We start from the raw sequence: 26,280 nt of genomic DNA on the forward strand, positions 1-26,280 counted from the left end.
AAAGAAAAGGTTATAAAAAGATATTTAGCTAATCACACAAGTGCTATAAGAATGTCAGCAGAAGCTATTGTTTCTTAATTATTCATAGCAATTATCAGTGTGGACAATATTCAACTTGCAACCAAAATAAATGGATGTTTGAAGAGGCCTTAGTGGAACAATCAAATCATCAGTCTCAAAATGTCCCCTCTCTCAGCCTGGTCCTGCTGCCTGCTAGAGTTTCAATTCTATATTTATCTTTCCAGATCAGCAGTATAGCAATTAGTTATTATAATAGGAGCTACCAATTTATTGTGTGCTGACTTCACACCAGGCACTGCGTTATCAGATCTTTTCATCCTTTAATTTCATTGTCTCAACAACCCTGCCAAGAAGTTGTCTTACACAATTCTACAGTTGAGGAAACTGAGGCTGGGGGCTCCTGAGTCCAAGCCCATGCTGCTGGGGAGTGACAACCGGAGAGCAAGCTGGGGTCCCACCCCATGTGCTTTGCTAGGTCTCAGGACCTGACGTCAGTGACAGGAGATGAGTGACATGTGTAACAGAATTCTGAAACCCGAATCACGGCTCTTCACGCTGTTACTATAGTTACTTCTCTACACGATGCTCACATTTTTGCTGGGTTAACAATGGACCCACTGTTAGCCATTGAGGTGTTTGAACCCTTACCTTCCTCATGAAACCCGAGGGACATTTCAATAGGTTTAAAATAACTTTCCTGCCTTTTAATCAGACCTCTTATTTCAGAAGCTCCTGGAAAGTTAACAGATCCCATACTATGGCAGCCCAACCAATATTGTTTTTTGCACCTTGTGGAAAACACAGTAGCTCTCTAAAGGTAACACAGCCCTATTTCAGACAGAGACCCAAAAAAACTCCTTGACAAAAGAGATGCAGTTGGATGGGTGGGGGGGTGCATGGATGCCCCCTCACTAGGTTGAGGGTGGGGGTGGGCATGCAGGCAGCAAGATGTATGGCAAGAGGGGCATTGGATATGGTAGGGAGGAGAGGCTGTAGGACCTGGAGGGACCCAGCCTGGGAGGGCCAGCAGAAGAGGCAGGAGCTGTGCTTTGCAAGTGGGTAGGCCTTTGCTCAACTAACAAACATATGCAGGGAAGTGGTTTGGATTAGGAATGAGGTGGGAAGACAACCAAGGCCTGAAATGTGTTACTGACAGGCGTTTAGAGCACTGAGCTGTCAGGGAGGATGAGAACTCAGAATCCGGGGTTGTCTTGCCTGCTGCCCAAGCAGTGGTCAGGCAGCTTTATTCCCTCTGGACTTTCAAGGCCCGTGACATTCTCAGAGGGGGCACGCTGAGACACCCATGGGACTGAGCCAGAAGCCAGAGCTTCTGATTCCTGCTCTAATGGCAGATCCATTCTCTCTAATTACAGAGTCATAATGGTAAAGAGGATGGTGACATCCAAGGACAACCACAGGGCCTCTCTCTCAACCCTGGTGAGAACCAGATTCTTCCCCGCTGGTTCTGTAGCTCCCAGCAGAGTTCTGGAAGCTGATTAAAGGGAAGATCAGAAATAACAGGTAATTAGGAACCTTATAAAAAGGAAAAACGCTCTCATCAAACTTGCCAAAGCATCTCTGTGGCTGGCAGTGGGGGAGGCATTGGAAAGTACTGGCCGTAAGGCTCACTTGTGCCGAAGGGCTGGCCTAGAGGCTGGCGCACGTGTGCAGAGGGACTGGGGCTGGTCCCCAGGGGTGGAGAAGGGGGGTAGTTTAGAAATGTATTTCTCAACTGGGGCAGCCAGTGAGCCAAAGGCTAAAGAATGCCTTTCAGCAGTCCCACAAGAACCTCAGCCGGTGAAACCAGAGGTATAAGGACCAAAGGGGACCGAGGGCAAGAAAGGGAGAGACACATACACAGAAGAGAAGGAGCCCACCAGCAAGACAGGTGGATGGAGTGGACTTCTCCCCTGGCCAGTTCCTTGACTATTCAGAATTCTCCAGGAGGGGTAGTTGGAAAGAGCTCAGGAATGTTTTGGGTCCAGATAATCTATGCAATTGGTTGCTATAGGGTCCCTTACTTCCTGGGATCCCTAGGGACTGTCCTCAGCTTGGGAGCCATGTGGGAGGTCATTGGAATGCCACATGTGGGCCGAGTGTAGGTTTAGCTCCCAGGTGGTCTGGCTGGACTTCAGTAGCTCTCTGAGCAGTGGAGCAGCACCCCACAACCTTTGGGGGCACCTCCCCACCCAGGGGATCCTCACAGCATCTTTCTAATTTAAGGTTGAGGCATACACTCCCCCCTACTCCCCCCTTTACTGTACCCTATAGGCTCTCCCATTTGAATGCTTAGGAGACTGTTTTGGAAAAACCCCTGAAGGGACAGACTTTCTTTTTTGCATTTCTGCTCCACCAATCCTAAGGCCCCCTGAAGCTGGGGGTGGGTGAGTAGGGGCTCTAAGTGACAGAGACAGGGCAGGGGGTAGAGGTAGGGTGGGAAGAGGAGCTCCTCTCTGCAGTCATCATCCCAGAGATTCATCCTGTGTTTTGGGCCGAGTTTCATTTGCTGGTTCCTTCTTCCATCTTGTTTACTTTCTTTTTTTTTTTTTAAAGATTTTATTTGACAGAGAGAGACACAGCGAGAGAGGAAACACAAGCAGGGGGCGTGGGAGAGGGAGAAGCAGGCTTCCCGCTGAGCAGAGAGCCCAATGCGGGGCTCGATCCCAGGACCCTGGGACCATGACCTGAGCTGAAGGCAGACACTTAACGAGTGAGCCACCCAGGCGCCCCCATCTTGTTTACTTTCATGTCTTCTGTGCTCTTTCATTTCTCCACTGAGTAAACCTTACTGACCATTTCCTGTGGCCAGGGTTGTCCCAGATGAAAACTCACTTTGAAGACTGAGACACCGTCTTCTCTGTCAAGGAGGTCACATCCTAGGTTAGTTTCAAAACAGAGTGAGCTTTATGCTCAGTGGGGGCAGGCAGGGGTATGGTTTGGGAGCCCAGGTGTTGAGGGGTGAGCGGACCTAAGTGGGTAGGGATAGAGATCAGAGAAATCTCCCAAAGGAGGAGGGAACTCATGCTGGTTCCTGCTCGGGGCTGTCAGATGAAATACAGGAAGGACCCTTGTATTTAATGCAATATTTATGACATAATTTTCCTAAAACAATTATTTGTTATTTATCTGAGATGCAGAGTTAACCGGGCATGGTGTATTTTCATTTGCTAAATCTGGCAAGCCTAGTTTCCTGATGAAGATATAGGAGTTAGCTGAATAAATAGAGGGACAGGAGGCCAGAGCATTCCTGCAGAGGGAACAGCATGTGCAAAGACGTGGAGGTGAGGGATCCCATGCTTCACCAGAGGAACCGAACATTGTCTAGGGCCAGAATATGGAGTGCAAGGGGGGAGGGAGGGAGTGGAGAGAATGCACCAAACTGGCACATAGTTGTTGAGTAGGTACTAAGTGCCAGGCACACTGTGCTCACACAGGGTGCTCTTCTAAGACAGAGGGACACAGCCTCTGCTCTCAGGGAGCTCACGGTTCAGCTGAGAGGCAGAGAGGTGGCCAGAGAGGTGGGCACTGTGGAAGTTACAGCTGGGCAACATCAGCATGGCTGGGAGGTCAGGAGATGATGATACGTTGAAGGATGAGGATACGGGCATGCTGAGGCCTGGGGGGAAGAATGTTCTAGACTAAGGGAACAGCATAATGGAGTGCCTAAAGTAAAAAAATCCACAGTGGGTCCTGGATAGTGAAATGTGGCCAGAGGGGCTGGGGTCCTGAGGAGAAGAGGGGCAGAGAGAGTCTGGAGAAGTAAGCAGGGGCAGATCACATGGGAGGGAATTTAGGCTCGATCCTGAAAGCAATGGGAACCACTGAAGGAGTTTAAAGCAGGCAGGGTGACACAACCAGCTTTGTGTTCTTAAAGGTGACTCATGCCGGAGAGAAGAGGGCGGGTGGGTAGTGTGAGGGCAGAGAGAATGAGGGTGGTGAGGGAGGGGGCTCCTGCAGATGTGCAGGGCAGACAAGTCAGTGGCTTGGAGAGGAAGAGAGAGGAGAGATGGGTCCAGGCTGCACTGAGATGGAAGACTTGGCAGGGCTGGGTTACCCGGCACTGGGAAGTGAGGGGGCGGGAGGAGCAGGCGTGACTCAAAGCTTCTGGTTTGGACAGATGGGAGGACGGTGGCACCACTTGCTGAGCTGAGCTGGGGACTTGAGAGGTTTGGGGGTGGCAAATTGACAGGGTTCAGGTTCGCACATGGAGAAGGTGAAGAAGCTGGTGGTGGGCCATCGGACAAGGGTGTACAGGAGGAGAGACCCAGGGGGAGGACAGCAGAGTCGTGGTCAAAGCTCTCCTCTCACACTTGGCTGTGTGGCCTTGGTCAAGGACTTTCCCTCTCCTTGCCTTAGTTTTCTCATATGTACCCTGGGATGATGTGGGTAGTCTGTCCTCAGAGTTGTCAGGGTGTGGTGAGCAGCCTCCAAGATACCCCAGTGATCCCGTCCTCCTGGGACCCACGTGCTTGGGGCTTGTGTGGTGCCCTCCCACACTGTAATAGGGTCGGTTTGTGAGACCAAGGGACTACATATACGTCACTTTGAAGGCTACGTTATAAAAGGCATTGTGGCTTCTCGGGGTGCCTGGGTGGCTCAGTAGATTAAGCATCTGCCTTAGGCTCAGGTCATGATCTCAGGGTCCTGGGATTGAGTCCCATGTCAGGCTCCTTGCTCAGCAGGGAGCCTGCTTCCCCCTCTCTCAGTCCCTCCCCCTGCTTGTGCTCTCTCTCTCAAATAAATAAATAATATCTTAAAAAAATAAAAAATAAAAGACATTGTGGCTTCTGTCTTTTCTTTCTTACATCACTGGCGCTGGGGGACACCCCAGCTGCCATGTTGTCGGAGAAGCTCAGGTGAAAAGAAACCACTGCTTCTTGCCAAAAACTACCCGAGTGATCTTGGAAGTGGCTTCTCCGACCCTAGCCCAGCCTTCCGCGGACTGCAGCTCCAGCTGACATCTAGACTGTAAGATCTGCTCTCTACGTAATCTGCTTCTAAATTCTTGACCCATAGAAACTGTAAGATAAGAAATGTTTATGTTTTGAGCCCCTGCATTTGGGAATGGTTTATTATGTGGCAATAGAGAACTGATCCGGAGGGCAAAAACACTTAGCACAGTGCCTGGCACAGAATATGCAGCATCTGTGGGTCGAGTTCAGGAGAGAGGCTTGGGCTGGAGGTATGGAACTGGGAATCTTTTGGCTTAGAGACAATAATGGAATCCGTGGAGGTGGCTGAGCCAGTCCACAGAGATGGGTAGACAGGAGAGGATGGTCTTGGCCAGAAACCTGGGCAGAAGGGGTGGGTAGAGCAAGAAGAGGTGCATCTCCAGGAGTCTGAGGGGAGGGGCTGCAGAGGAAGCAGGGAAACTAGGACGGCCCCGGGAAGAGGCTGTCTCCTGGAGGGTGTGGCCAACAGCATCCCTACAGAGAGGCCTGAGTGCGGGAGATCTAAGGAGGTTCTTTTGGATTCAGCAACAAAGAGATTCCTGGTGGCCCCACAAGAGCTATTTAGGTGGAGAGATTGAGGCCAGATTGAATATTGTGGGTTGGGGTGTCAGTATAAACACTTTCCACCCCCAACTCCCAAACCAAGATGGTTTGCAGGAGAATCCTATAGAAAATCCAAACTACAGAAAATCGCACTCTTACATAAGCTGTATAGTGAACAGACACCCATTCCTTAATTGATTTTATGAGCTCATGTAGCTTTGATAGCAAAACCAGACAAGGAGAGAAGAGGCGAGGAAATTAGCAGGCACATCTCATCGTAGATATGGATGCAAAAACCCTAAATGAAATATTGGCAAATGCAATCCAGCACTATATCGAAAAAAATAACACATCATCAAAGGTGTGTTTATTCCACGAATGCATGGACAGTTTAATATAATAAAATCCACCAGTGGATAAGGGGGAAAAAATCTCATGTCGATAAAATTCAGCACCCATTCCTAATAAAGCAGAATAGGGCTTCCTTACCCTCATAAAAGGTATCTTATCAAAAATCTACGACAAACACTATTTTTAAGGGTAACATATTCGAAACAGTCAAGAACAAGATAGAAATGCCCACTGTCATCATTGCTATTCAACACTGTGCTGAAGATTTTAGTCAGTGCAGTAAAACAAGGAACAGGAAATAAAGGCTGGACAGGGAGATACCAAATGTAATTACTTGCAGACTCTATGATTATTTAACAGAAAATTCAAGAGAGGCTATAAACTTAGTGGAACTAAAAAATAGTCCAAGTTTGCTGGATACAAGGTTATTATCCACATTTCAGTAATCATCAATATATTATAAAATGCATATTTGAAAATATAATTTATAACAGCAATAAATATTTCAAGAGATATATAGGAATAGTTCTGAGAAAACAACTGACAAAATTAATTCCTCTGTTTTTGGTTGAGGAAAAGGGAAATAACTCTTTGAAGGACACCAGCAAGCCAGGGGGCAGTTCTGAATTTTCAGTGGCACCAAATCCTCAAGACCTGAGTATTGGGTAATTCTGGTAGTGTTTTTCTTTTGTAAAAACTAACTCATTAGATTTTCTGATTATAAATTCAATATCTCTGCATTCTAGAAAATAAAGAAAATTCAGAAGTGTGTTAAGAATAAACCACTAACATTCCCGTCCTATTACTTAGAGAACTGTGACCAATGACTTGACATATTTTCTTCAAAATTTTTGTCTATGTATATTTGTGGGTTTTTTAAAATATTTTATGTATTTGAGAGGAGAGAGCACAAGAGGGGTAGGGTCAGAGGGAGAAGCAGACTCCCCGCTGAGCAGGGAGCCCGATGTGGAACTCGATTCTGGGACTCCGGGTTCATGACCTGAGCCGAAGGCAGTCGCTCAACCAACTGAGCCACCCAGGCGCCCTGTATATTTGTGTTTTTTTTTTTTTTTTTTAAAGATTTTATTTATTTATTCATGACAGACAGAGAGAGAGAGAGAGAGAAGCAGAGGGAGAAGCAGAGGGAGAAGCAGGCTCCCAAGGAGCAGGGAGCCCGATGCGGGACTCGATCCCAGGACCCCGGGATCATGACCTGAGCCGAAGGCAGACGCTTAACCATCTGAGCCACCCAGGCGCCCTATTTGTGTTTTTTAAACATAAGATTGGAATTATACCACGTATACCATTTTGTGTGTGGCCTATTTTCATACACATTTCCCTGTAGCCTCATCTAGTCCTTTTGAATATGATAATACAGCACTCAATCATGTTGATGAAGCATATGACATTCATTCAACCTATCGATTTGAGTTTTCAGAGAAAAACCAAATTATCAGATTTGACTGTGATGATCATGAGGATAAAAGTTAAACCCCAGAGCCAACTCAGGCACATGCAGTCATGAAAAACAGGTGAGTTCCTAAGGCCAGGGGTTATCCTGGTGGAGAGGGGAAAGGACAAAACCACCATCATTTACCTGGTCCCGCCTGAAAGGGGACAGAGATCTGGTTAGCAGGAAGCAGGAAGAGAATGGGATTTGGAAGGATTCTATGCTTGCCGACCAGTTAGCTCTGAGACTTTAGGTAATTCCCTAGGCTCTGCAGCCTTGGCTTCCGTAGTGGTGGACTGAGAGCGATACCGGCGCCAGGCTCACCTAGGGCCAGCTTCTTCGGGCCTCAGGACCTTTGCACGGGTCATTTTCTCTGCTGAAGTCAGTTCTCCCCTTCTCTCCACCTGGCTGCCCATGTCGACCCTTTGGGCCTGACTGCCCTTCTCTTCCCTGCCCACCGGGCCGGATGGGTGGCCTTACCAGAGGGTGGTTCCCCTCAAGGAGGGCAAGGCCAGAAGGTGTTCTGGCCACAGGCCGGGCGTCCAGGTCTTCTTGGCCACCGCCGCTTGTGGCCCCTCCCCTTATTCTCCCAATTCCTCTAACCCTGTACTTAGAATCCCAGGCGGCGATTCTTAGGACTTAGAATCACAACTTGTCATTATTTTGCAGTTTCCTTGGGTCTTGTCTCTTTTCTCCTCTCATTAGGACCCCCTTCCGTGTTGGTAGCCGCTGTACAGGGTCGGGACCCTATACGTGTTGGTGAAACAAGAGAAACAGCTATGAGGACCCGAGCCCGAGGACGCATGGAAAACTGCCAGGGGCTGGGCTGATTCCCAACTGCGGTCGGGGGCGGGACGAAGGGGCGGGTTTCTGGACGCGGCCTCTGTGTTTCGGGGGCGGAGCCTCGGGGGCGGGCCTTCGGGACTGCGGCGGAGCCGGCCTGACCGCTCCGCCCAGGCTGCGCCCCGCGGAGCTCCTCCGGCTTCTTGGCCCTCTGGCCTGCCGCCCGCGCCGCCGTTAGGGGGCGCCCGCGCTCGTGGCGCCGCGGCTCTGCTGGGAAGGCGCCGCCCGCGCCGGGCGGCAGGAGCCGCAACTCCGGGCGCGGGCTCAGTCGTCCGCTCTGCCGCCGCCGCCGCCGCCGTCGCCGCCGCCGCCGCTGGGCGCAGGCTCGCTCGTCCTCGCGCTCCCGCTCTCCGGCCGCCGGCGTCTCCCCGCCGGGCCGCCGCCGCCGCCGCCGCGCAGTGAGTGGGGGCGGGCCCAGGGCTTGGGGGCCTGGGGCTCGGGAGGGCCAGGCACAAGGGGAAGCCGGCGCGGAGCGGCCGGGGTAGCGGGGTTAAGGAGAATCCGGGCGGTGGTGGGCCGCGCTGAGGGGACCGTGCGGAGCCGGCGCGGCGCGCTCCGGGGCAGGCACGAGCCGGCGGCGGGCTGCCGGCGGCCGAGAGGCCGGGCTGGGGCGGGTTCCGGGGCCCGCCCCGCGGGGACGTGCGGCTTCGGCGGACCCGGGCTCGCGACACCGGGGCGCGCCCCCCGCCCGGGCCCGGAGCATCTCGTGTCCCACGCCAAGCCGGGTGGGGTGGGTGGGGTGGGTGGGGGGACTTTGGCTACAGGGTAGTAGCGAAGCACGGCCCGGACGGGGACACCTCGAGTCTTGCTCAAAAATGATTGTTTTAGGGGGTGGCGCTTATTAGCCACCTTTTGCCCAAATTTAAAGGCTGTGACAGGGCTTCTGAGCTCTGCCTTAGGGCATTTTCTGCCCTCAAAGACACACTGAGTGCAGCTGAGTTCTTTATGCTCAGATTTGTGTATCTTGGCATTTTTAATGGTTGATGTCAGAGGTGATAAATGACCATGGTAATGGGGAGCCCCTGAAGCACCTGCTGGGCTGACAGTTGTGGAGGTTGTGTCTGAGGGTGGGACGGAAGAAACGAAACAGAGCCTCCTTGGATATTCTGCTGAAGTTATCATGTTTCTGTTTAAGTATAGCTGCTCTGGAGCAAGTTGATAAATCCAATTTTAGGACTTGGTGATAGAAGAGATTTGAGTGGCAAGCCAACGTGGGGTGACCTGGTTTGGCCAGGAAAGTTTGGGGTAGCCCAGGTATCTCTTACCGTTTCCCCTTGGCATATTTATTTTCTTCCTGTCACAAATGTCCAGGTGCGATCTCAGAATAGGAGAAAAGCTAGAGGACAGCATTTAGTACAGGCCTGAGCCCAAGATTGATGTTTTCAAATGAGCAAATGTGTGGCTAGGAAAAGGAACAATCTTCTTGTCTGCAGGGTTGTTAGTTTGAGAGAACTTGGTCTCTGGTTGAGAACTGTCAGTCCTTACTAATATTTCATTTTATGTAATACCGTAGATATTAAGGATTGAGTGATGAGGACTGCCATAGATGGCCATTCCTAAGATTTGTGTGATTGAAATTTTCATAAATCATATTTTACCCAAAGCATTCCTACATGAAGGAATCCTAGGGTGAATCCTTCTATGGATCCCTCAGTGTCTCTTGAATTTTGATATTTAGAGTCTATTTAAAACGGAACACGCGTATTTATTTGGATTTGGCTTTACCTTAGAGATAATCCTGAGTCATGCTTTAGAGAAGTTGCTTCTGTGATCAAGAGCTCAGATGTCTGGTGGTCCCTATACAAGCCGGCTGCTCCTCTTTACCTGTAATTCTGCCTTGTGGAGGTCTGGAGAAAGGAGGACCTGGGGAGATTGGAAGCAAATTAAGAGGTTTTTCTTCCATTTTTGTCTTGTTTCCATGCCAGGGCTCTAAATTACTTGTGTTCACACTCTCAAGTTTCTCAATTTACCACAGAAATTTTGTTTATGCTACTGCCATTAGTATTTTCACATTTGCTTAATACTTGCCAGTTTATAAATGGTTTTCTATTCATGATCTTGTTTATATTCTCCTTTTCTGCAAAGGAGCTGGGCTTAAAGAGGGATTTCCTCAGGGTCCCCTAATTAGGAAAGGAACGGAAGGGGGATACAGATCCTCACCAGTAACCAGTTCTCTTTTCCTCTGCACTGGCCTGCATGTGACTTCAGAACCCTAGTCCTGATCTGTTACCATGTAGGTCGGTTGTTGCCTTTGTGTTATGCCTAAATGGTATCATTATTTTTGGGAAGGTGGTATTATCCTATTTTATTTTATAGAAACTGAGGGTAAGAGGAATCTTCTGATTTTGTGACTATTTGTGACAGCTCTTTAGCATTAAGGTCATTTTTTCAATCTAGACCTCCTTTCTTCTAGATTACATGGAGAGAGGAGAGAGAAAAAAATAATTTTAGTGAAAAACAATCTATTTCTGCGTTGGTATGGTTAAGGATACCCTAACACCATAATCATGTTCTCCTTGTGTGCCTGGCTACTAGGGTCAGCCTATATGTGAATGTTAACCCCAAAGATCCCTTTAGATGTCGCTGAACTAGTTACTATAAATAGTATTTCATTTTCAAACTCCCATGTTTCAAGAACTGAGGAATTTCGTACAAAAGGTCATTTTGAAGGTATGTATAAATGGAATTTATTGAGTCTTCTTTTCTGAATGCCAGACACAAAGATTTTAGGAGAATGGCATTTTACAAGAGCTACCTGGAAACTTTGAGAAGGCAGTAGTTACAGGTTTTTATTATTTATCCGAGTTTGGAGGTGTGTATTCTGATGGGTAAGCTGTTACATGGGAGTAGGACTTTTGCCTGGGAGAATGCTTAGTTTTAGTCTGTAGCAGAAGTGGTAAATCCAGAATATTTATGTAGAATTAGCTAATCATAACCAAAAGCTTGATTGTAGCTCTGCAGTGATGAGAATGGCCCCGGGTTCTTAGGTTATTCTTTAAGTTATTAACTTGTTGGATTGTGCATTTTTCAGATTTGCTACTTTAGAAAATTGTTAGCAATTTCTTTTAAGGCTTTTACAAATTCTTTAGTATGTGTTTTTCTTAGCTTAATTATCTGCTAACATTACACTGTCAGAATTTACACATTAGTCATAATTAAACCTTTGAAGCTTAAGTGTGGGTGAATCTTCAGTACTGCTTTATATTCTTTGGGAATGGTCAGCCACTTGTTTCCACAAGAATTTTATTTGCAGCAAAGGTCAGATATTTTCAGGTAGGACTGATTTTCAAGGGCTGGAAGCCTTTCTTTGAACTTTCTAATTGTTTGTGCTTGGTTGCATTCACTGCTGTTTAAAATGATCTTTAGTAAGGAGAGTCACTTGGAAGAAAAAAATTTTTCATTGTTAACCTCATAATCTCTATTCCTGGCAAATTTTCTGGAATATTAGATTTTTCTTTGTCTTCATCAAGTAAAACAGACCCATTTGATGCCCATTTTAAGATCTGCTGCTGCCTATCTTGTGGTCTTTTAACTTCTCATTAAGCCCTCCACTGGAGACTGTGCCAGAAGAGAGAGAAGATGAAAAGCAAATGAATCATTTTCTAATTGTTAGCAGCTCTGAAAAATGATTTGGTAGGAGAGATTGACACTATTCCGGAAATTCTTTTGGATTATGTTTTATTTCATTCATCTGTGTTGTCTCTGAGATGTTCCTAATAGTCATCAATTTAGAGGCTGATTATCCAGCTATTGGATGGCCAGGAATCTAACTGCTTTTTTGTTTCTTGCTGTATCTAAGCATTAAGCATCTCCACAGAGGATGTTTAGAAGTAAGTAGTAGGGATAAAATTTAAACTGATCAATACTGTTTTTTCCGCCTTAGAGCTCTTTAGTGAACAATTTGATTTTTTTTGGGACAGTTTAGTCATTGTTACTGGAAGTGACTAATAGTAACTTCATTTTATTTTGAGTATCTGTATCTTCTACACAAATGTAGGGAGGCTTTTGGGTGCTTTTTAAGAAACATGGGCTTATATAGATTCCCATAATTGCTTTCTTGAATTATTAAGCTTGAGGTTTCTTTACATCTTTATATCCGAACAGAACCTGGGCTTTTGCTGTGGAACAGATTCAAAGGCATCATCTAATTTTCTTTTTATGATTGTTCAAGAAGTTAGCTTGTTTTGGTTTAGCAGTAAAAAAGGGGTAAAAAGGATTAATAGTGGACAGACCTTGTGTAACAGCTGTAACATTGATGATGTCTGGTTTTTTCCTTTGTCTTTGGTCTCCCATTTCTCATTTAATCATTCGGATATTCATGGATTGGAGTTCTTTACTTCACTTAAGACAGAGGACACCAGCCTTCAGTCACCCTAGTGAGTAGGGTCTTGCTATTTTGCCTCAGGGGAATTTTTACAAACCCATTGTGACTGCTCACTTAGACTGAGTTACTATTAAATTTGTAAATAAAATCCACCTGCTGGGGGGTCTAAAGTCAGTCCTTTCAGTTTCTTATTTCTTGGATTCTGTGCTTTGAGTTTCCACCCAAAGGGGATTTATAGAAAGATCTAGACTAGGAGTCAGAAAATCCAAGTTCTTAATCAGTTACTTTCTAGCTGTAGGAACTTGAGCAAGTCATTTAATCTGCTGTTTCTCTATTTTGCATCTCTAAAATGGGGACAGTAATTCATGCATTGCTTATTGTATCAGGAATATTGTGGGAGGAAAAGGCCCATCTTTTTTTATTTAAATTGTTTCTTCACTTTGGAATCCCTCCTCTCAGGTTGTTCAAATATTCCTGCAGAGTTCTCCTGAACGAGCTCTTCCTGAAGTCGGCCCATTTGGAAATGTTCTTGCTTTTTCTTCCCGAAGGCCTCTGCTAGTCCATGCATTATGTAGCACTACTCTGTACAGTTGTTGCATGTTGCCTTTCTTCACAGATAGAAAGCTCCAAGAGGGCAAGGATTGTATCTTTCCTATTTCTGTGTTTCCACATTGCACATCACACCCCCCATCCCCACATACACACCAAGTTGACCTATAATAAATGTTGGTTGACTGAATTATTTTTGAGGCTGTCAGGAATGGGAACTTTGGGTGATAGGAAGATGCCAAAGATGAGCCTAGTATCAAAACTTTTGGATGACTGGCCTTTTAACTCACTCAGTTATTTATCTGTCCGTTGTATCAGTAACTGAATCAGATGCTCATAATATAAATTGGTAAAGCCTGTTTTCTTGGTTCTGTTTACCTCAAATACTGAGAAGCAAGTCAGAGGAATGAAAGGTTGTCACACACCCCCTGAATTTGACATTTGTTCCATTTCTCACCCTATAGCATGTGGAGGTCTATCTATATCCAGCTGCTGAGTATGGAGAATTAAACCTGACTGCACGTTGTCTGGTCCACATTTTAGCTTGTTTTCTTTGAAGAATGTGCAAGGTGGAAAAATAGATGCTTCAGGCTCTGATTTCAGCCCCTGCTGTGCTATGCAAATGTTCTCTACATGCCTGAGTGACCTTTTTGAGAAAGAGCCTTTGTGATCTTCTGTAGCCAGGGCCTGTTCTGGGAATAGTGTGCCAGATTTCTCTAAAAGTGGGAAAAGTAAATCTGTTCAAAGACCGTATAAAAACCCAGTGCTGTTCCTGGATAAATACCGGTAAGTTCATGTTTCTTACTGTCTATTGCCAGAGCTTTTGAAATTTGCTCTGCAGTTTGCCTTGCCGGTTGATTTGGAGAATGATACGTGTGAGAGGGGACTGACTAAAGCATTTCTGTAGCTGGGAAAGTGTTTAAGTACTTTTGAATTGTAGATAAAAGTAAATTCAAACTGGCATCATTAGTATCTGGGTGTTTATCAGTGTCTTCAGGCTGGTTCTTCATAAGTGCCGGCTGAGTGACCTGCAACCAGATTTGTAAGGTTGTCCCAAATTGTGCTCTGATGATTTGGCATTTACATTGTTTTCTATTTGTTTTGATAATTGTACAGAATGAAATATATCATTATTAAAAGTATAAGTAGTGCTTTTTTTATGTTATAAAAGAAAACCGTTCTGATGTATTTCTCTTGGAAAGTGATCCTGGTGTCTTGGAGGTTTATGGCTTCCAATGCTTTTACTGAGATGTTTAGTTTCTATAGCTGAAATGGATAGAAAAGAGTTTTCTCTTTCTCCCTTTCCTTAAACCACCTTTTTGATAAGGATTATTACAGGTTTGCACCAGGATAAGGTTGTACAGTTAATGATAATGTTCTCCTGTAGAAATTGTAAAAATTGAATTTTCAGAGAGGATAGGTAGAATTTGAATGACTGGTTTACTTACTAGGCTCTTCTTCCTTCCCTAAGCATAGGATAATTTTTTTCTCTGAAGATTGTCAATCTCTTAGGTATGTGTGGACTGTCCTAGAGGAATGCTTTCTTCTCCAGATCTTTGCCCTGTAGCCGGTTTTGGCTGAGCAAAGATGAGTAGCTGTCTGTTCTGTTGGTCGGGAAAATCCTTCTTTGTTTTCATAGTTACATGCACTGTTACATGTCTTTTTCTTCTCCCCAAGTTTCCCTGGACCCTGGGCTCCTGAGACAGCAGCGCTGGAGCAGATGGATAATGGAGACTGGGGCTATATGGTGAGATGCTTTTGCAGATGCATTTTGAAGGCGGGCAAATAATTTGTGTGTATCTTTCCCCCTTCTTCTGTATTCTTAGGTATAGTATGTCTTATAAGAATGAAAATTATAAATTAGTACATTATCCTCCCCGCTTAATTAGTTTATTTTTTGGGTCTAGTTTGGTGTTTTTATGTAAGCAAAGTCAATATGAACTAAGTAACTTGTTATAATCACTTACTTGAGAGCATAATATTTTTTTGGTCTTTAAAGTATGTTGCTCTTAAAACTTCATAGAGTAGTGACTATTAAAATGGTCTAGTAGGTAATGGTACAGAGGATATTTGCTTGTGTTAGGGAAGTTAAAGGTTGAGAAGCCGCCACTTCTCCCACCTGTACGCTTTTTGAGTGTGCATGTCGTCTTATTTTCCTTTTCCTTTGGTAAGAAATATTTTACTTGTCTAGTACTAGAAGTCTCTCTGTCTTTATTTTTATTTTTATTTTCTTACATATAACTTCTAAAAGGGAAGGTATATTTATGGTATATTATTTAGAGAAGCTTTTCAAAATTAAAGGCCAGATTGCAACATTATTACAAAAGTGAATACATGATCGGATTATAAAATTTGAAAGCTGCTGTTAGCCTTTGGGTATATAAGATTGTGTTGACTATCTATGTATTCTAATTTAGTATTTGGCACTGCTGTTTTCATGGAGAAGTTATAAAGATTAGGTCTGCACAAATTTTTATTTTTAAAGTAAATTTTACGATTTGTTCCCCTTTTTGAGTGGGAAAAACAAAAGTATTGAAAATAGTTATCTTTATATTATCAAATCATTTTTATTCTATTTTGTGTTAAATTGAGTTAAGAAAAAAGGTCTCTCTTTTTTTAATCAGAAAAAACTTATGTGAGTATATTTTAGCTTGGCTTTTCTCTTCAATAGTGTACTCTGACCTAAAAATTTCTCTGTAGATACTGGGCCTGAAATTAAGTGGCTTTGGAAGTCATGCTCTCCTTTTTTAGTGTAAGGCTTTAATGAATTAGATTTATCCTTTTCTTATTGAAAGAAAATGTTAGATCCCTTCATCTGGGTAGGTTTATCATTGACAGTAAAGCTATTTTGTATTATAGGATTGCTAAATACATTATAGCCTGAAGGAATCTTTTGCCTTGCTTGTTGTTACCACTAATTTTCTTAATTTGTCAAAGTTAGGATTTAAGAAATTTCAGATGACTTACCATTTTTTAAAAATTTCAGATGACTGACCCAGTCACGTTAAATGTAGGTGGACACTTGTATACAACGTCTCTCACCACATTGACGCGTTACCCGGATTCCATGCTTGGAGCTATGTTTGGGGGGGACTTCCCCACAGCTCGAGACCCTCAAGGCAATTACTTCATTGATCGAGATGGACCTCTTTTCCGATATGTCCTCAACTTCTTAAGAACTTCAGAGTTGACCTTACCCCTGGATTTTAAGGAATTTGATCTGCTTCGGAAAGAAGCAGATTTTTATCAGATTGAGCCCTTGATTCAGTGTCTCAATGACCCTAAGCCTCTGTATCCTATGGATACTTTTGAAGAAGTTGTGGAATTATCTAGTACTCGGAAGCTTTCTAAGTACTCCAATCCAGTAGCTGTCATCATAACCCAATTAACCATCACCACCAAAGTCCATTCCTTACTAGAAGGTATCTCAAACTATTTCACGAAGTGGAATAAGCACATGATGGACACCAGAGATTGCCAGGTTTCCTTTACTTTCGGACCCTGTGATTATCACCAGGAAGTTTCTCTCCGGGTCCACCTGATGGAATACATTACAAAACAAGGTTTCACGATCCGCAACACCCGAGTGCATCACATGAGCGAGCGGGCCAACGAGAACACTGTGGAGCACAACTGGACTTTCTGTAGGCTGGCCCGGAAGACCGATGACTGATCTCGAAGCCTGGGAGAAGTTCCTGGAAACTGACTCTCCAGGACATGGAAGAGACTTTTTTTTTCTTTTTTTTTAAATCACAGTGTGGGATTTTTTTTTTTTTTTTTAATATTTGTATTTATTCGAAGGCATTGAGGACCAGAAGGAAGTTTTGTGCTTTAGCAGACTCCTCTATGTTTTGTTCCCTTTACCTTGAGTATGCATGTGCCTGTTCGGAGCCTCCAGATACCTTTTTTATAAAAAGAAGTATAAAAATCATTATGGTATATAATCTACTCTTAACAGAGCTTTTTTTATTACAGTGCTACAATGATTTCTGATTAAATGGTCCCTAACTCAACTAGAAGGCTAAAAATGCAGGAATGAAAGAATAAGCAGAGTACTCATGATGCCTTTGAGAAAAATCAAAACATCATGTAGGGTGACCTAGTTTCCAAACCAATAAGCAGTATTGTAATATTAAAGGAAAACTGTTCCAATCATTTAAAAGTACTTGTTAAGTACTGCTTTTTACAGTTATGACAACTGTTTCTTTCTATGCATATAAATCAAGCAACCAAATATCTGTAGCCATGGAAATGTCTGACTAGAAATATTTATATTGGATTCTGAATACAAAATGTCCCTGTGGTAGAACTCTTACTTCTTATGCCTGGTGCAGTATGATTCCCAAGTGTACTGTCTACCAGAAGAAAAAAAAAACTAATAAAAAATGAAATATGAAAATTAGGTTTGTATTTGTTGATTATTGTTACTTAAAGGGGGAAATCATATTTCTTGCCTCAAGTATGCATTGTTTGGTTTATGTCCCGGTATATACTGCCTGTAGCACCTTTGTATTTGACTCAAGAGGACTCATTAGAACCTTAGGATGCAGTTTATAGAATCTCCTGTATTACTGGAGCAGGAATGGACGGAATTAATTGTTTTGTCTAAAAGAGTGCATATTTGAACAGTGAACATAGTTTGATATATTTTTTTCAAATAGGACTTAAGATTACAGATATTTTCTCAGTAAGCCACCAATTGTCAGCACTGAATATGACCCTTATTCTAGCTTTGTACTGAGCACAGGGACAAACTGCCTCTTCAGCCACTTTTTTTCTCACAATATTATGGTGGCCCACAAATATATTTTACTATTACAGTTAAGTCTCTTTCTGAGGAGAAAAACTAAACTGCAGTGAATGAAGGCTCTGGAACAGGAGATATGTATATACTTTACTTCACTGTGGTCTTATTTTGGATGGTTGATTTGATTCTCTTTCTTGGAAGTTACAGGAAGGATTATGTTAGCTATAGTGAGACTAGTTTGCTAGAACACCGTATAAAAGGAAGTCATGCAATTTCTTCCCTGTTTTCTAAGGGAAGAGTAGAGTTCGGAGACTGTGCCCTCAGGTGAGTCACTCCTTTTCTCCTCTTCATGAGAAGATTCTGAGATTCTCTCTCTGAAAGGAGGATGAGAACACTTACCTACATCCATTTTTGCCCATGTTTCTGAAAATTTATTTAAGATTTGACAAGTGACCAACATCTAGAAACCTATAATTACCCCGCTTTCCCCATCTAAACCGTCTTCAACCGTCTTCAAACTAAAATCCCTTCATGCTATTGGCAGGTTGCCATGGTTTCAGTAAACGTGCTAGTGTGAGGTTATCTTTTTAGAAAATTGTCTCATACTTACAATTGATTAGAGGTACCCCCCCAAAAAAACAAAACTATCCAGCCACTTATGTGTTGTTGAGTTGGCAGAGGTAGTAGATGCAAGACAGAGTGATTTGGGTTGAAAATGGATGTGGAAATGAGAATAATAGTTCTAGTGTCTCTTTCTTGCCCAGTTTAATGGAGAGAAGTTTGTTTTGGCAAATTTTCTCAGATTTATTAATTACTAACAACTAAGGGGCCCCTGGGTGGCTCAGTTGGTTGTTGAGCGTCCGACTCTTGATCTCAGCTCAGGTCTTGATCTCAGGGTCGTAAGTTTGAGCCCTGCATTGGGTTCCATGCTGGGTGTGGAGCCTACTTAAAAAAAAAAAAGAAAAATTATTAACAACTAAATGGTTATTTTTATGAGTAAATTAGGAAAAGTAGCCAGCTGAGATTTTTTGCAACTTAATTTGTCTGGTGGAATTTAATTTTGAGTGTTTTATTCACTTGCACAATATGAAAAATGTAGTTTGATTATATTTGGGTAATTTGAGACAATTATGCCTTTTTAAGAAAATTTTAAATCATTTTCACTGTGAAATAGTTGATTTTCAAAAATTGATACTCGGGGTGCCTGGGTGGCTCAGTTGGTTAAGCAACTGCCTTCGGCTCAGGTCATGATCCTGGAGTGCCTGGATCGAGTCCCGCATCGGGCTCCCTGCTCGGCAGGGAGTCTGCTTCTCCCTCTGACCCTCCCCCCTCTCATGTGCTTTCTCTCTCATTCTCTCTCTCTCTCAAATAAATAAATAAAATCTTTAAAAAAAAAATTGATACTCAGTGGTATTCTCAGGGCTCTACATTTTATTTAGATTACTCCAAGCACAGACACTTTTGGAGCAGAATTGTGTTATGTCCTTTTAAACCTTTGGCTAAATGTGTGCTAAATTAGACATAAGTGATAACTGATGAGTTTATTGACTTTAGATCTAAAGTAAAACTTTAGTTTTACTAAATAGATGCTACAAATGGATAGCACTACTGTTTTTTATTGTGGGAAATTTCAAACATATTCAGAAGTAGAATAGTGCAAACACTCATGGACCCACTGACCAACCGTCTTTAGTTGTTCGCTCTCCCCTTTTCATTTCATAGATTATCTTGAAGTAAATCACAGATGTTCCATCCATCCATCCATCCATATAATGACACTCTTTAAAAAATACATACTTTAGAGGGTGCCTGGCTGGCTGAGTTGGTAGAGTATGCAACTCTTGATCTTGGGATCATGAGTTCAAGCCCCACGTTGGGTATAGAGCTTACTTTATTGTTTTTTTTAAAAGATTTTATTTATTCACTAGAGAGCACGAGTGGGGGGCAAAGGGAGAGGGAGAAGCAGACTCCCTGCTGAGCTGGGAGCCCAATGCAGGACTCCATCCCAGGACCTCAGCACCCTGGGATCATGACCTGAGCTGAAAGCAGACGCTTATCTGACTGAGCCAGCCAGGCGCCCCTACAGCTTACTTTAAAAACAACCGTACACACACACACACACACACACACACACACACACACACACACACACACACACACTTTGAAATATATGAAGTGTATATGAAGCATACTTTAAAGTTTAATGCTATATACGCCATAGTACCATTATCACATGGTGGTGTCTCTTGAATGCTGTTGATTACTTCACAGCTTGGATCTCCAACTTTGTAATAGTGGTCTTAAGTATTTCTCATAGGCAGGGTTCCTCTATTTGTAGAAAAAAGTGCATTGTTAAGATAATATTTCTGCCAGTATTAATGACCTTTACCTTCAAATTAAGTTTTTGGTTTTAAAAAAGTAACATTACATAAGATTCTTAATTTTAAAAATTATTTTTTAAATCCATTTGTCTGAACATGGCGAAACATTTTTTTCCAAAGGGCATCCTTCCTTTTCTCATGCAGATTTTAAATTGTGGATGCTGGTGGCCAATTAAGAAACAGCTTATCATTTGCTTTTGGAATTTAATACAAATAAAATGCTTGACTTTTTTGAGGTTCTTTGAAATTGAATATTAACCACAAAGCAAGGAACCAGAGGGCGGAATAAGGTAAGCAAGATTCTATGTCAGAGTAGATCGTTTCCCATTGTTCATTAATGTATGTCTTGATTCTTTCCCTCACAGCTCTAGCCTCATCTTTTAATATTTACTTGTTTATTTACTTTTTTGCCTGTCTAGGCTAAAACTTTAAGCTCCTCATTGAAGACAGGGTCTGCGACTCTTTCTTTCTCTGCTGTAGCCTTAGTACCTGGAATAGTTTCTGGCATACAGCATATGCTCAATAATTATTTATTGAATGAATGAATCAGTAGGTATGTTTAATGCATCTAGCAACTACTTGGACAAATTTTTACAGTAGAATAATTGGGGGAAATAGGATTCTTGTTTTGAAATTATCCCCAGTGGTTCCTGCACTGCTTGCATCCATAAGGAATCACATAAATATGAATTCACATGGGGAGCAGAAACAGCCTTTTGCAATTCACTTTGGAGAATCTGGCTTGAAATAGCATCCAGCTCAGGAAAAAAGCCAAAAAACACACCATGGCTAGAGTAAACTCAGAGAGCACATCTAGGGATAAAGCTCAACACTCACCTGCCTCAGACAGAAGAGAGACTGCCTTATGATTCTAAGACATTTAACAGCATTGCACTTTTCTCTTGGTAGAAAATGTCAGTGAAATATATTCCCGTTTGTAATTTTGTGTCTCCAAGGCATGTTTTAACGTAGCTGTTGTTTTAACTTATTTGAAATACCTGCTGTGTGCCTTTTTCTACCAGTGCAAATGAGGAAAAAAAAGTCTCTTAACTGCAGCTTCAAGATTATAGCAGATTAGAAATATATACCTTAAAAGTGCTATTTTGGTAGACTCTCAAGGAGTCAGTAATGTAAGATTATGTGGCTGTATATCAGTAGTCAACCGACTGTCATTTTAACTGGCAACACTTCTCCAAGGTCATTGATAATCTCACATTCCCAAATTGCTGTGCATGGAAGAGCCACATTGCTATACCTGTCCCCTTCTTAGCAAGGTGACGTAAGCCAAGATGGTCAGAGTCTGCAGCTCTGTGTCTGCAGCCGGTTCTTCATCTCACTGTGTGGGTCATGAAACTATGTTCATTTATTCCATAACTGCAAAGTGTCTACTCCAAGACAGATCCTGGTGTTAGGAAGAGGAAGATTCCATCCTTGTTCACAGTCAAGTAGCAGGAGATAGGGAAAAATAGAAGAGTGAATGGCATGAAGCGCATCAACATTTTACCAGATCTGTTGATGCTGTGGAGCAGTCATGCCCCTCATTTACATAAGCCTGCCCTCATATAGTATCCAGAGTCAATGCTTTTAAAGTGACGATTAGAAACAAAGTAAAAAAAAAAAGAAAACTCCCTGTGTTCTTTAGTGAAGATGAGGGATCAGAACTGGCATATTTCCTTGTATTGCTAGGTAAGCAGGTTTGAGCTAGATATGTCAGTATTTGCTGGCCCCTGTTAACAGCAGGGTCGGGTTTTTGGTGGAGCATCATGTTTATCCTTAGACCACAGGAGCGCATCTGGAGTAGGAGGACTGCTGTCATTTTATGCCAGGATTTAAATAGTAGAAAGTAGTAGAAAGTAGGGGAATCTAACTCTTAGAAAAAGTAACAGGCCAGAAGTAGCTTCACTGTATTAAGCAGTAAATGTATCATACTTTCTCTAGAGAAGTTCTTTATATTTTCATCCTTTTAACTTGACAAGTTAATGACCAAAATGGATTGGCCTTCTACCTGGAGACAGGGAATGACCAAAATGGATTGGCCTTCTATCTGACAAGCATCTTGGAGGTGACCAGTTGTGTTGTAATCTTAGATAATCATGTTAAATGAAGCTGTGAGGTATGACAGGTTGCAAAATGTGAAGAGCAAGTCTAACACCATGCTAAGTGTGAATGAAAGCCTGAGAGTTGCCAATTTTATGAGGTGTTAAGACACCTTTTCTGAAATTTGACCTAAGGGGTAAAAAAGTAAGCTTCACTATCTGAATAACATATTTGCACTATAGAGCTTAAAGTAATTGTTGTGTATCTATAGATTATCTTTGTTTTATCTGTATCAAATCTATTAAATATTGGTTATCAAATTCTAAATATAGGGTTTATTTCTTTACTCCAGTTATTGTAGTCACGGACATTCATAACCTTTCCCAGTGAGGCTTACAGCAGAGAGTCTGGGATGCTGGCCCTAGATCATTAGGATTTTAGGAGTCCTCCCCTCTTCTGTCAATGACAGAATTCTGGTGTTCTCTCTTAGGACAGCTGGGGATCTTTTTGCCATAACCCTTGTAATTGTCATTTATATGGCTTTCCTGGGCTGCCAATGGCCCTGCAGCAGCCTTCTTTGTTCCTGGGACTGTGTTCCTCAGAGTGCAGAGGAAGGAGGCATCTCCAGCAGACAGATCTGAGAGTGATCCCCCACCCCCTGAATCCAGTCCTCTCTGAATACCCGTTTTTATCAACACAAAACTGAGAGTTAAAAGGCTGAAAATAAGATGGTTAAATCACTGCAATGATTTATCTTCTTATTTTTGTTACTTAAAAGCTAGTTTGCCACTATGTGTGTGTGCCCTTGGGTATGTCAAGCCATGATTTAGAGCTTGGACCTTACTCCTGATTCCCTTTACCAAATTCTGAGCAATGCTTTTTGCTGATCACAGTCCAGACTCACAGTTCCTGCCAGGCCACATCCCCACTCCTGGCTTCTTTTATGTATTCTCAAAATATTTTCAACAGACATGCTATGCCAATTGATTTCCAACCTAATGGGAATCAATTAAAATGAGAAAACATGGAGGTGTATTCACTGCTTGTTCTCTCCTCTCTTGCATAATTTATAATGTGTTCTACTCAACTACCTGAGTATTGGTCGGTGACTTCTGAGCCCAGTGGAACAGACGTTCATAGACATTTCCATCGTAACAGCCAAGTGCTGAATTTAAACACTGATCCGTGAAGTCAAAAGCATCAGTTAACAGGATGGCATCCTTCCTGTGAGAGAAAACAAGAGTTTGTGAGTATTTTAGATTGCTCTTATGAATCTAATTAATCAGGGATGGCGAATAACAACACCTCATTAGAGGTTGCCTCATTATTCACTTTTGAACAACTCAGCTTTAATTTTTTAGTTTTAATTTTTGATCTGTTCTATATACAAGTATAAAGAGTCCAGTAGTCTTCAAGGCTTGTTATTTAAAATCAGCACCTCCCGGGGCGCCTGGGTGGCTCAGTCATTAAGCGTCTGCCTTCGGCTCAGGTCATGATCCCATGGTCCTGGGATCGAGCCCCACATTGTGCTCCCTGCTCCGCGGGAAGCCTGCTTCTCCCTCTCCCACTTCCCCTGCTTGTGTTCCTGCTCTCGCTGTGTCTCTCTCTGTCAAATAAATAAATAAAATCTTTAAAAAATAAAAGATAAAATCAGCACCTCCCTGTCGCACCTCTACTTCCCCCACCACTGGAATCAGTTTCAGACTTTTAGCTGATATTTTTTGAATGTCTCTATCTTGTTTGGATTGCTATTTCTTGATTGTTCTGTTTTAGATATTATCTGTCAGCTGTCCATTACAAAAAGATAAGGATATATTTTTGGTCCCCTACCCTCACCCCTGTGTCATCCCCCCCCCCCCCCCTTACCCCAGCTTCTCCTCAGCCTTCCTGCTCCCAGGATAGTCACGATTTCGGTCAGACTCAGGTTCGGTGCCTACACTGTGATGGCTGTATGTGTTTATATTATTGTGACTTTATGTATTCTGCCCACAGCTGAGCTGTGTCCCTACCATGTCCTTCCCATTAGTGATCTACCTGCTTGTCCACTGTTTCTCTCTACAACACTTCTGTCGTCATCCTTAGTGATTTCATTCCTCTAAAATGCGGCTTCTCGGTTCTGGGATCTTCCCCGCTGACCTTGCTCTTCAGCCTCCCTCTGTCACTCTCCGCCAAGACCCCACCCCAGGACGCGGTCCTCCACATCTGCACCTTCTCCGTGATGTGGGGCGTGTTCCTTTCACTGGCTCCTGCCCTGTTAGCTTACTCCCTCTAGAGTTCTGACTCTGATAGCTCCCCCTTTTTTCTTTTCCAAACAACAAAATGTGTTTTATTGTAGCCTATTGAATGAAATATTTTAAAAAATTGTTCACATGCTTCTCTTCCATTTTTTAGCTAAGAATATAAAGCATAACATTGTGATTGGTTCTGCTCTTCCCTAGCCCTCCTTTTACAAAGCAGTTAAGCTGATGGGGATACTGTACCTACCGGCTTTCATCTTCTCTGGGCAACCCTTCATCATCACTGCGAAAGGATTTCCATTTAGGGCTGTTCACATTTCTTTGACCCTGCCTGCACCCACCACTTACTTCATGTCCCTCATCTTCCTGGTGGCCTCCCTTCCTTCCTTATTCAGCTGAAATTCCATGGTCTGTTATATTCACTCCCTCAAAAACACATTCAGCAGCTTTTCGACTCTCTGCCACCACCTTTGTAGCTACAGGTGGCTGGGAAACCAGTACCGACTTGTGTAAAAGGGGCTCAGGTGGGCCCTTCCTGCTGCCTAGAGATCATATGACATTGCTCTAATTCCTTTACTCTCTCATTCTCTGAGATGATTATTTTACACATTCTCTCTGATCCTTAAATCCACACTAGCCGCCTCCCCATCTCTCTTACTTAGATGACTTTTTGCCCCATTTCACTGATAAAATAGAGGGCGCCTGGGTGGCTCAGATGGTTAAGCATCTGCCTTCGGCTCAGGTCATGATCCCAGGGTCCTGGGATCGAGTCCCGCATCGGGCTCCCTTCTCCTTGGGAGCCTGCTTCTCCCTCTGCACCCGCCCCCGTCTCTCATGAATAAATAAATAAAATCTTTAAAAAAAAATAGAAGCGGTAAGAGCACATCCACAAGTTCCTGCCCATGCATTTATGCATGCTCTCTCTGTTTTTAGTACAGGTACGCTGTCCAGGCTCCCAGCTCACGCCAGTCCCTCCTCAACCATTAGATGCCTTCCCTTCTTGCCTACTAGAGAACAACGTTCTAGAAATTCTCTTGCCTTTCCTCTACAATGTCATAATCCCCTTTCTCTACTGGATCATTTTCATATACAAACAGGCTGTCCTATCTCCCATCTTAAAAACAAGCTTTTGAGTCTGGTTCCCTCTCCATCATCTACTCCAGATCTTGGCTCCCCTTTATGATAAAACTCCTTAAAAGTGTTGTGCTTGTTTATGCTTTGCTGTTTTTTCTTCACCTCTTCTAGACTAGATCCATTCAGGTTTTCACTTCCACAGCGCCACTGAAATAGTTCTTGTCAAGGCCACCTCCTCTCAGCCTCTTTGGAGGGTCCCAAGACTCAGTCCTGGGGCCTCTTCTCTTTGTACAGTCACTCCATGTGATATCCTTCTGATGGCTTTAAATACCAGCCATATGCTAAGGACTTCCAAATTTATCTCTCCAGTCTCACTTACCTGCTTATTAACATCTTACTTGATTTCTAACAGGCCCTTCAAAGTTAACATGTTCAAAGCCAAACTCCTGATCTTCTGCACCTTCTCCTGTGCATCCTGCCCAAATCTGGTGCATTTATAGCAAATGGCAACCCTGTCCTGGCCAAAAACCTGAGCTCCTCTTTGTCACTTACACCCCACATATGTCAGCAAATCCTGTTCTACCTTCAAAATGTATCCAAACTTCAGCCACTTCCCACTACCTCCGGTGCTATCACCCAGTCTAACCCAACATCATCTTTCTTTGAGGTAACCTCCTAGCTGGGCTCCCCGCTTTGTATTCATCCCCCTTGCCCGGTCAGTTCTTAATATGGCAGCTGGAATGATCCGTTAGAAAAATTCATCAGGCGATT

At 43.4% G+C, this 26,280-nt stretch overlaps 2 protein-coding genes across 22 annotated transcripts in view; one reads left to right on the plus strand and one right to left on the minus strand.

Moving 5' to 3' along the window:
- The first annotated feature begins 1,394 nt into the window (after positions 1-1,394).
- Positions 1,395-17,598, plus strand: KCTD6 (potassium channel tetramerization domain containing 6). 17 transcript variants are annotated; one of them, XM_027583314.2, is made up of 6 exons: positions 1,395-1,542; positions 4,853-4,989; positions 6,441-6,532; positions 7,299-7,399; positions 14,711-14,780; positions 16,020-17,598. In XM_027583314.2, exons 4-6 carry the CDS (start codon positions 7,389-7,391, stop codon positions 16,704-16,706), a joined length of 768 nt encoding a protein of 255 aa, XP_027439115.1. In that variant the 5' UTR covers positions 1,395-1,542; positions 4,853-4,989; positions 6,441-6,532; positions 7,299-7,388; the 3' UTR covers positions 16,707-17,598. The 17 variants fall into 17 exon arrangements, with proteins under 17 accessions (XP_027439115.1, XP_027439116.1, XP_027439128.1 ...); XM_027583315.2 differs by lacking the exon at positions 6,441-6,532 and having other exon boundaries at positions 7,306-7,399; XM_027583317.2 differs by lacking the exons at positions 1,395-1,542; positions 4,853-4,989; positions 6,441-6,532; positions 7,299-7,399 and adding exons at positions 8,913-10,050; positions 10,696-10,830; positions 13,498-13,819.
- Positions 17,599-18,510: 912 nt separating this feature from the next.
- The window catches only part of ACOX2 (acyl-CoA oxidase 2), a 29,117-nt gene continuing 21,347 nt past the window's right edge, over positions 18,511-26,280 (minus strand). For 3 of the 5 annotated variants that reach the window (XM_027583307.2, XM_027583306.2, XM_027583308.2), the window contains exons 15-17: positions 23,290-23,422; positions 20,005-20,108; positions 18,511-18,725 (exon numbers count right to left, since the gene is read on the minus strand). In XM_027583307.2, the coding sequence (XP_027439108.2) occupies positions 20,046-20,108; positions 23,290-23,422 (196 nt within the window). In that variant the 3' untranslated portion in view covers positions 18,511-18,725; positions 20,005-20,045. The remainder of the gene's footprint in view (positions 18,726-20,004; positions 20,109-23,289; positions 23,423-26,280) is intronic. The other 2 variants (XM_027583310.2, XM_027583311.2) reach the window with 2 other exon arrangements.

Source organism: Zalophus californianus, chromosome 1, assembly GCF_009762305.2.
Source record: "Zalophus californianus isolate mZalCal1 chromosome 1, mZalCal1.pri.v2, whole genome shotgun sequence".
Lineage (NCBI taxonomy): Eukaryota > Metazoa > Chordata > Mammalia > Carnivora > Otariidae > Zalophus > Zalophus californianus.